The 11774-nt window shown below is 35.3% G+C and overlaps 1 protein-coding gene across 1 annotated transcript in view; it reads right to left on the reverse strand.

The window, feature by feature from the left end:
• LOC131076327 (uncharacterized) overlaps positions 1-4696 on the reverse strand; it is a 211076-nt gene extending 206380 nt beyond the window's left edge. Inside the window, exons 1-2 of the mRNA XM_058013462.2 lie at positions 4511-4696; positions 4146-4423 (exon numbers count right to left, since the gene is read on the reverse strand). Coding sequence (XP_057869445.2) covers positions 4146-4423; positions 4511-4520 — 288 coding nt within the window. The 5' untranslated portion in view covers positions 4521-4696. The remainder of the gene's footprint in view (positions 1-4145; positions 4424-4510) is intronic.
• Positions 4697-11774: the final 7078 nt, after the last annotated feature.

The raw sequence follows: 11774 nt of genomic DNA on the forward strand, positions 1-11774 counted from the left end.
CTTTCTTTCTTGCTAAGATTCTCTAGTGGTTATGCATCCAAGATTGTGAGATTGCTTATTGCTAGGTGGTTGTTTTGAAAGTAAATTTTGTTAGAGTAAATAGGTAATCACCTTATTAATTGATTAGGTTACCTTTTTACTTTACTACAGTTAAGCTAAACTTAGGATGAGGACACTTGCCATTATCTAATCTAATACTCACCTAGGCTTTCATCTAGGGTTTGCTTTGTGGCTTTTATAACCATACATTGTTGTACAATGTATTCATTCAATGTTATAGCTCAAACATGATGCTTTTCTAGATCAAATCCATTCTTTGATACAACTCCAAATTATTCCAAATAAATGCAAAGGTAGAATAAAACACATCTATATCCCCACCTCAAAATCAGGAAGATCTGTAAAATAAATGAACTTCCATTTTATTCACCAATAAAATAATCAAAACACATGCATATAGTTACTCATACTTAATCCTTCTACATGGAAGCATCCACTCGTGCTATCATCTAGCAAGGGGCATTACAACACTTGGAGTTGATAAGCATATGTTTGCAAATAAGCAATGGTTTTTCTAATTTTGGAGGTATGTGCCTCCCTCGTGAATAAAAACATTTTTTCTTTTGGAACACATAGTTACTTAAAACTTATAAACTGTAAATTTTTTCAGCTTTGCCCTTAACACCTATTTCTTTTGTCTTCAAGTGTTGATAGTTCTCCCCAAAATCTCTATCTTGAGCATATGCTTCCTCATAAGCCTCTTCGGTGAAGAGCTCAAAATGTGAAATTGACAAAGCTGAAATTTTTGCTTTGTAATTGGTGACCTAGATTGCATATCTAATGCCACATTCATAGTTCCATTCTCATACTTTATCATCAAATTGAATTGTTGAAATCCCATCTATTTACAATGTCTTCCTTATTGCACTTATTTTGTGCTTGCAAATATTGAAAAGGTTTTTGCTCAATATGAACAAATATCTCTATACCCAGCAAATAATGTTCTATTTCTCAATGGATTGTACAAATTCATACATTTATTTGTTGTAAGCATGGTATTCTCTTACAATTTTAGAAAAAACTTCAAAATGATAGCAAACCAAACTTACCTCCTTGTAAATAAAATGCCTCCATAGTGTACTAACTTAAGAAGAGCAAATAAAGTTAAAAAAAATTATTTTACATTTCAATTTATCAAAAGCACAAGTGTGTCCCTTGTCCCAATGAAAGCTCTCACCAATTGCTATAGTGGCATGTAAAGGTGCTACTATCACGGAGAATAGAGGAATGAACTTCCTCATAAACTAAATTGCTCATCAAAACTCCTCATTTCCATAGAACTCTTACGCATGGACCAATGGATATAGCTTCAAGTGATATTGGATCAACACTTAGTCCTCTTCCTCGAACCACATCAGCAAAATAGACTAGTAACTACTTTGCAAATGCAACTTTTTTCATATTGCATAAAGTTGTGTTTCCTTCAACACTTACAAAATTTGCTTCTACCGAATTAGATCATGTTCTTCCCATCTAGAACGAAAAACAAAAATTTGTAACTGTGAATGTCCCAAATAAATCATTTATCAATCTCATAAATGAAGAAAGTGTATTACATAAACCGAATGAATGTACCAACCATTTGTAGAAAGTTAGAAACACTGTTTTATTATTCTTCTATACATCCTTAGTGTTTTTACAAACTTGATGGTACCAATTTTTTAGATCTAACTCTGTAAGGTAAATAACATTTTAACATTGGTCCAATAAGTCATCAATCTAAAGGAGTAGATACCTAATCTTGATGATAATCTTGTACAAGGCTCCATAATCTATGAACATTCTGAAAGAGCTATCCTTCTAAACCATCAATATTAGTGACCTACATGGTAAAGTACTTGGGCATTTGACAACTTGCCCCAACAATTTTTTAAGTTATTTATTTACTTCATCACTCTCCAAAAGCAATTTCTCCATAAAATCCAATATTGGGTTAGGGGAATTCAGGCAATAAATGAATCCCCATGATCTACTTATGAAAGACGATACAATAAATCATTCAAATCTTTTGATCCACTAATAGAACCCTTGACTTTAGAAATTTCAAATTTCTTATCTTTAAAAATAAACTGAAAATTTTTATTTACATTGCCACTTACCTTTTTTGCAACATTTGTTTAATTGACTTTATTGCTTCTTAGACAAATGATTCACCCTCACCTAGTTTCTTCGCATCTTCAATATATTTGATCATCTTATCTTCCTTCTCCGAATCCAAGTTCATTAACATGGATCTTAAATGAAATCAGTAGAGTACAATAACCACACTTGGGTTATTGACTTGCATGAAATGCTACTACTTAACCTTTTAGTCAGTTTTGTGTCGTACTAGATAGAAACTTTTCTTAAGCAATTCAATAAATCTTTCCCAACTAGAAACAATTGTCTTGTGTTTCTTCGAGGTTGTCAAATAGGTTTCCCATCAAACTATAGCACACCCATTTATTTTAAGACGTTTACAAGAAAAAAAATGTGCATCGCTGATTTCATGTACACTAAACTAAACCTTCATTTTCTTAATCAAGCTATCAAGCTATCAACAATCTTAGCATCAACTTGTTCTTTAGAAGCTTTAATATCTTCAACCTTAAAAAAGCTCAGTTGGATTCCTTTAATTTTTTAATGCAGCTCTGCCTTTGTCAATTTTGGATCACTTCTCTCCCATGACCCAATCTTTACACTTCCCTTCTTCATCCTTTTCATGGGGCTGCTCTCATTCCACACCAAGCTTCTTGGCAAGAACACATGCCACCTTATCCATGGATGCTTGATTCTAATAGATGATTCTTGTTGTTGATGAGACTTTCCTAGGTTCTCAACACAAACTCCAAATTTGCCTCCAACAATTTAAACCTTTTCAAAGGCTTTAAGTACCTTCTTTGGCCATTCTCCTCACCTCTTCATTCCACCTCCTTGTTGAAATATCTGATCCATAAGGATGCAATTCCACTTTCTAAGACCTGTCGCTACTATACAAATCAACACAAACAACTAGCCACAAGATCAAAAGATTATAACCACTCTGATACCAATTTGATCTCTTAAACGTCAATGTTTTGTGGAAATTTGCGTATGTGTATACCTTCCCACTTGAATTAAATTTCAAATTGACAAAGATTGGAACGTAATTTTGTGCCAGACATTGTGTTCTTAATTGTTGGAATGAATGGGTACAGCATTTTCACCTGCATGAAAGCAAAAATGAAAACAACATATAAACAGCACCTAAAAGAACATTGGCACAAGAAGATTCAATCTATAATCCCAGTGCGAGGCAAGTTAGTTAGATGTGGCAATTGCTCAATTTCCTCTTCTTCCTTTGGCCAGGCCAGTTACGAATAGCTCAAATAGAAAATATTACAACAATCTTTCAGCTGCTCTCTACAGAAAAATTTCTTCTCATACAGCCAACTAGTATTCTCCATTTCTCCTCTCATTCTCTCTTATTACTCTTGTTTTACAGTTGGCTCCATGCTACTCACAAATAGGATAACTGGGGGTGTCTTTTCATGCACCAACAGACCTCCAAGGAACTTTAAGAGATGCCATTTCCTTACTCTTCGTTTCTATTTGAAACGATGAAACTGCCATGATCATGGGGACTAAACATCAAAACATATTAAAAACTACTGTGACAATATATCAAACGCACCCTGCAGTCTATGATGATTTTGTCACCGTGCATAACACTCTCCAATCCTTCTATGTTTCTATTCAAATTATCGGTAGTTTGATGCAGCGATTTGTATTATGAAGCAGTCTGTTTTCACAATCATGATTCAAGAAAAATGCAAAGACTCCTATGGTTCCTATGGAGGTCATCCAAAAATTTTGGCAAAGAATTTAAATAAATATAAATATAAGAATTTGAAAATTCAACCAATGATAAGATTAGGGTTAGGTTTTGAATCTATGCTAAGATTACAGCTTCAGAATTACTGAATTGCCTACATCATCCATTACCTTAACCACATTAGGGCATTGCGATAGTTTGCACGCAAAAGGCATAACTCAAACGCTGGCAATTACTCCTGAAAAAAGTGGAATAAATAGATTAATTTAACCTGAAACTTAGAGAAGCATACCTGGCGAGAGAGGCGAGATATCTCGAGACAGTCGTACGCAAGCACTGTTATAAATTTATTGAGCGGAATATTGTCAGTTTCAACAAGAGTTAATAAGCTGGAAGAATCCTTTGCCTCGGTGGAAATATGTATGGGATCACTCTTCGCATTCGCCGCATCAACTGTAGCGGAAGCTTCAAAAGGATTGTCATGCAGAGGCCTCAGCTTGTCTAATGTTTCACTGCGCCATTCGTCCACGACTCTTCGCAGCTTTTCGTGCTGTTCCTCCATTAATACTACTGCGATACAGGAATGAATTCAGAGTCTTAGAATTTGCAAATTTAAAGAAGTTAACAGCAAAATTTCAGGCAATGTTTTATAAATACCAGACGCCATGGAGAATTTTTGTATCAACAATTAGAGTTGTTAATCATCGATATCAGACAAAACGATTTGGATCATATCACATCCTATTAATTACAGAAAGCAAAACAAAAGCAGGGTTCGTTTCTGCTTTGCTCTGTGTCCTTTTTGGATTTTACGGTCGTGCTGATAGTCAAAGTTTGATTCAAATTAAGTGATCGCTTGAGAGTTGAGTGATACAAAAATATATTTCGTGTGGTGAAAAATCATTTTTAAGTAATTTGGTAAGTAAAAAGTACTTTTTGTTAGTAATTTTTAATTATTGGATGTTTCTATGTTATTGTTTTTTAACATTTTAATTAAGAGAAAAGAATAAATGTAAATCTTTTTTTATTTTAGTTCAGTAAGAGGTGCTTAAAAATTAAAAATAAGCTTTGAAAAAAGGGGGTTAGAAATAAGCAATGCTATTTATTGGAAAAAATGAGATATGGCTTTACCATGTTTTATTCCTCTCTTTATTTTTTTGCTTACAAATTTTTTTCAAGAATATTACTAGGTAATAATTTTATTTACAAAAATGATTTAAGAGGATTGCATAAAAATAAGCATGACTCTACTTTCCATGGAGCCACTTGCTTCACAAATTGCTCCTCAAAATATTGAGCAATATCTGCTAGCCAAAATAAGCTAAGGAGCAACATGGGGATGTGACCTTATAATTTTGAATTATTGTTATTTTAAAATTATATTATTTTAATTATATTTTTTTGAAATTAATTATAACTTTCACTTCAATAAAATAATATTAATAATTATAATGTAACATAAATATTATAGTAAAAATATACATTTTCTTAAGAATATAATCCCGATTCAATTAAAAAATCTATATAGTAAAAATTATAATAATTAAATTTGGGGTTGACCCCACAATGCAACAATAGTTGCACGCCCAATGTTGATATGGGGTCTCATGTTCAACTCCTAACATGGTGTTGGTCAACAAGGATTCGGAGGCAAGATATTCGCAGGAATGGACATTGTTGGTAGTGCAATCACACAGCCAATGTAAAGTTACGGAGGTGTTAATATCTCAAAATGTGTCATGGCTAGATAAAATGGAAGGGGGACGCCAAGCTTGCGACGAAGAGATAAGGTGGATGCCAAGCACGTGCAATGGAGAAATGAGGAGAAACCAATGGTTGTAGGGGCATTGTTGATGGAACGACAAGAACGGAGTAATAAGGAGAAAGCAAATCTTTTTAGAGTGGAGAGAGAGATGGGGAGTGGAGAAGAGAAATAAGGAGGAAGGAGTGATAAGCAGCGAAAAAGATTAGGTGGAATAATAAGATTTTAAAAAATAAAAATAAATAAGCGATCAAAAAAAATTGATACGACTAGCTTGGGGTTAATCCCAACATTTGAGGATGAGGTCCCTCAAAAATGTGGCCTCATTGGTTCATAGCTCGAGTCAAAAACATATATGGATAAAAAAAAAATTAATAATAAAATTAATTATTAAATATTAGTTAAAGATTATACATATTTTTAATTATATTTATCTAATATTAATTATAACCAATCTAAATAAAATAACTATTAATAAAGCTAAAATTATATAATATAAACAATAGAGTGAAAATAGGTATTCTTTTAATGACTAAATGAAAAATATTTAAATTTATAATTAAATGTTTTTATTAGGAAAGCAGGGATTAAAAGGGTCTTGACCCTTTATAGAAGGCACAAAACAAGGATGCTCACACCAAATAACAGAAGAGGCAACAACATGGCACTCATATCACACAGGTCCAAACCATCGTAAACAACAACAACCAAAAGGTTGCAGAAGGAAACAAGAGGCCAAAAGATTCCTTGCAGACAAGAACAATAAGAAGATAACCCACAAAGTGGGGCAACCTTACAAGGGGCATTGATAGGCTCCCCAAGTCAACCAAAAGATCACAGTGGCCACACCCCAACAGGAAGTCAATTCCCCTTCAGCAAAACCCCTTTTCACTTCAACAGAAAAGGAGCCCACCTCAATAGGAGCAAAAAAGGAGAAGACCGTCAGACTGGTGAACCAATTGTGAATCCGTTTAAAAACCAAATAGCCACAGAGGAGACAAGACCACCATGAATTACCATCAGCCTCTTTCACGTAGCAAGACACCACCTCTGTAGGGGGCACATCCACCTCAATAGGAACCATGAAAGAAGAAGGGAACCAATGAAGCCAAACTCTCACCATGGTGAATGAAATGCACCCCACCTCAATAGGGGCAATCTATCAAACTCCAAAGTAGCCTCAAAGGAAAGCACAACCTCAAAACTAGTTCCAATCCATAACCAAAAACTAACATAGGGTAGAACGAGCCCTTGAAAACTAATAACAAACCCCTAGCCATCAAAGACAACAAGACTATTGTCCATACAAACAAAAATAGACAGTTTCATTGAAAAGATAAAATGCAACCCAATGGTGCTGGTAGTAACCACCACAATCCAATTCCAAAAGGCATAACTCCTACCACCTAAGTTTAGAACAAGCACCATCATTGGAATTAGAGCAAAGATAACACTTGGGGAGCAAGAACCCATCTTTAACAAACACCAAGGGCCACCCATAGGGCCCAACAAATTTCGTGCAAGACATACCCCCACTGTAGCCCAACATACCATAGAAGGCATTCATGGCAAGGTAGTTACCAAGGACACTAAAGGTAGTGCCCCAAACACCCCACCTCACTAACTCTAGAAGGGGTCCAAAGAAACCTCCACAGCACCATCAAGAACCATAGGAACACACCCAAGATGGAGGGATTAGGTGGCATGCACCAAAGTGAAGCCAACACCTCGCACATCAACAAACAATTCCAACAATAAAACTCAATCACTATACCAATCACGGGACCCCCACACAAAGACACACTTAGCAGCAACTGAAATGTAACCACCAACCCAGATGCTAGATTTGTCCATGCACAAATCCATCACAAAGACCTTCAAAACTAAGCTCAGAACAAAGGCCCAATCCACAAACAGGAACAAAACAAGGAACCACCAAGTAGCACCAAAGGTCACAAGATCCAAACCAAGAGGACCCATGACAACAAAAACAATAGCTCCCATACGCAGGGACAACATCAGTAGACCCTTGAGGCAACAACCACAACCCCAAAGAAAGGGGAGAAGCTCCAAAAGAGGACATCTCTGAGACACGATGGCACCCACAGCAGTCCACCAAAAGCACACTAGCGTGAACATGGAACCATAAGTAGTTCATTCCCCCCATGTGAACACCAAGTAAGTTTAGTACCATGCGAACACCCAACAATTTCAATGCCATGGAAGGAAAGGGGGCACACAGACATTGGGCGAAATGATCCTGCAAAGCCACCTATGGAACCTTGTAGGGACAATATCTTCAAGCGTATCCACAATAGGCCCAATGCAATTAATCTGCTAAACTCGCCACAAAGGGAAAAGGAAACCATCATCTCACATTGTGCACACATGGAAGTAAAGAGAGCCAACACCCTTCGCAGACAGAAGACCCAACCCCCATCAGCAATGACACCAGGATTGCTCCCAGTATTGCCAACATCAACACCTCCCCTACAACTAAAACCGCTAAAAAGGGTGGGGAAAGCCATCCAATCTCACAATGCCTTGAGGGAACAAGGGGCCAACACCAAAGACAAACAAAACATAGGGCCTCCCTCGACATCTTCACCAGGATGCACACCTAGAAAAACAACAAGCCACAACGATATGTAAAAGCATGACTAAGCAGCCTCTAGAAGACTACAACAATGGAGCCAAGAGATGCAAGAGACATGCACAGAGCAAAAAATACCCTAAACCAAGAAGATCCAAGCATATCTTGGTTGATCTCCATCATCCTCCGCCTCAGCTTCACCGCCATTGCACTCAGTTTGAAAATTTAATTTTCCCGCTCCTTCGGGTTTGCTCCTCCATCCGCTTAAACTTTTATAAATTTATGATCAAACGTTATAAAATTAAATTGTATATATTAAAATGATTAAAAATAAAATTATGATTTTCAAAAAGTATTCAAAAAATATAATGATTCCAAAAAAAAAATACAAAATTATAATTATAAAAAATACATACAATAATTGGATTTATTTTTTTTAAAGAAAATCATTTTATTTACAAGATTCTAAAAAAAATTGAAAAAAAACTATTTAAAATAAAAAAAAAATTTAAAATATAATGAAATCTTTATAAAAGCCTATAAAATCTAGTTTTCTCGTGGGTAGGTTTGTCCAAAGAACCAAAAAAAATGTGATGACAAATGCACACTACTACATGTTGATAGGTGTTTAGACACACTCACCAACGGGCGGGTAGAACATGAATGCACATACCACCTCTCCTGAAAAGTAATCAATCTTGAAAGACTGACAACTCCAAGGTCTCTGTAGTCGGGTCATGACGGTGTTGAATAACTCGTTGGTTGACGTAGTTGTACCTGTTAAGGGGCATGTTGATTCGTAACTTTCTTATTTATCTGCATAAGCTAGAAAACTAAACTAAAACTAAACTAACCAGCGAGAAAGAAATAACAAAAGAGGAAGGGAATGCAAGAAGATGATAAATATTCAACATTCATTCCATCTAACAATATCAACTAAATATGGAGGACAGTAGAACATTCATACATTAACATGCAAATCATCAATTTAACATATTAACGAAGCTAAATTCGATGGAAGGAAATATTAAACCGTATTAGCATTAACATCAATCACCATAAACATGCGCAGATTGAAGCCATGCAAACATAGCTCTCTCCAGATTCAGGAAGTCCAATCAGATAAAATAGATCAAACGTTCATCATATGAAAGGAAAACATTTGAAAGAAACAAGAAATCGAATTAAGATTCATATATTCGCCTTCGAATGAGGACAATTATTCAACAGATTTGTCACACTGAATGTCTACTTTCTACCTTCTATTAGATTGTTCTCGACTACTGTCATGCCCAAACTTTTGGGCAAAAACGCATCAACAATTTTTTTTAAAACAACACTAAAATACTAGATGTTCTACATTCAAAAGATGAGACAACTTAATTTGTCTACACTAAAGATTAACTCATGAGTCAAAAGTATGGATTCCTAAAGGGAATGATAATTTATTTAATTTAATTAGGAGACTTAAGTCTCATCTCAATCTCCTAAACAGATTAATAACAAATTTGATTTTAGTTTACTTAACAATTACAATAATTATCATTACTTAAATTGAATCATTTAACCCTATAAAGTCATCACGACTTTATTAATTAATTAATTAATTTGCCCAAATAAATCTTCAATTTTTAATTAAGAGATAATAATAATCCCTAGTAATATTTAAATAATTCCAATATTTATAAAATTAATATTAATACAATTCCATTGTATTAATAATAATTAATTGAGCCAATAACTGATAAGGTGTTCAAAATAGTCTTTTTAAAATTTAACTAACTCTATAATAATGTTATCTAACAAATAAACCTTCCATTAATGTTGAAATAAATTCCCCTTCAATATTTAATATTTATTAACAAGTAAAATTACCCCCCTTTAGATTAAAATAAGCATTGAATTTAAATCATCCCATTATATTAAAAAAACTCTAATCAAGTGGTTATACAAATTTTCCATTTAATAGGTTATGACCACGAATACCTCCGTGATTAGAACATTGATATTAAAGTATTATAATTTTCCCCCCCATTTGAAATGGAGTTTTCCCTCCCAAAACTTTAATAAATTTAACTCTATTAAAATGGGAATTTCCCCATTCTCTTATTTTAAATTCCAAAAGGCCTTATATTTTTTTTATTCTCTTTATACCCTAACTAGGGTTTTTTTTTGTTTTTTGTTTTAAATTTCTTTTTAATACCTAACATTCTTTCTTATTTTTTCTTTGTTAGCTTTACTAACCCTTACCCGAAATTGGGTTAGGGTTTTCATGCTTGCAGGTCACGAAAGAATGGAGGTCGGCAGACATGGGTTGTCGCAGAGCAGAACCCCACGAAATCGGCGTAGGTGGAGAGGAGGGTGTGTAGAGGGAAGCTCCACGGAGGCGCCACAGGGTCTCCACAGTGGGTCACCCCGTTGTGGTCTGTGGCCCAATGTGGACACGCCCACAGTGGGAAGACCACTATGGGTGCGGTCGCAGTGATCGCGGTCGACTGTGGGTCACCCCACGCGATCCGCCCAGTAGCTTATGCATAGGTCGTGACGCCATGGCCCTTGGCTCGACTCGTTGCTAACAGTTCTTTTTTTCTATATTTCTTTTTTTGTTTATCTTTTAATACATATATACATATACATACATATGTGTGTGTGTGTGTGTGTGTGTGTGTGTGTGTGTGTGTGTGTGTGTGTGTGTGTGTGTGTGTGTGTGTGTGTGTGTGTGTGTGTACACATATATACATATATATATATATATATATATATATATATATATATGTATATCTATACATATGTATATATATGTATACATATATAGATGTATACATATATAGATGTATATGTGTATATGTGTATATATGTATGTGTGTGTGTGTGTAAGAACCAGAAAAAGTAAATAATTGCATATAGATACATGCTCAAATTTAGTCTCACTGTCTTTTATATATATGTGATGAAAAGTGCACACTTCTAACATTTGTAACACTGCATCGGGACAACGAATGGAGGGAATTTGAATTCTGCGAATGGAGGGATCAGCATGGTTAGTTTTTCCTCTGGTTCTGCAGCTCAAGGACAACTTGTCTCTTTGGGATCTATGGGGGATGATGAGGATGGTCGAAAGGATGGGGACCCACGACATCGGGACCCTCCTCTTGACTTTAAAAATACTACAGATTCTACAAAGTTGGGTCACGAGATCTTGAACGCTGAGAAGGAAAAGACGACTGGAGACAAGGTGGTCAAATCCTAGAACAGTTTCTTTGCAAACAAGCCTAGTGGTAAATCTACCTTTCCCTCTATGGAAGATATTTCTGATAGAAAGGTAGGCATATTAGCTATTGATGTACTAGACGTGGTCATAGATCACAGTATTTCTCTTATGGCATTTTCTCTTGTGGGGAAATTTGTTGGGCCCAGACCTAATATTGAAGTTGTTAGGTCTTTTGTGAAGAGAAAATGGAGGGTAAAAGGACAGGTTGATGTTTCAGCCTTGTCAAGAGGTTTTTTTGTCTTTTCCTTCTCCTATGGTGAAGACTTGGAAATGGCTCTGAGCGGAGGACCCTGGA

This window comes from Cryptomeria japonica, chromosome 11 (assembly GCF_030272615.1).
Source record: "Cryptomeria japonica chromosome 11, Sugi_1.0, whole genome shotgun sequence".
Lineage (NCBI taxonomy): Eukaryota > Viridiplantae > Streptophyta > Pinopsida > Cupressales > Cupressaceae > Cryptomeria > Cryptomeria japonica.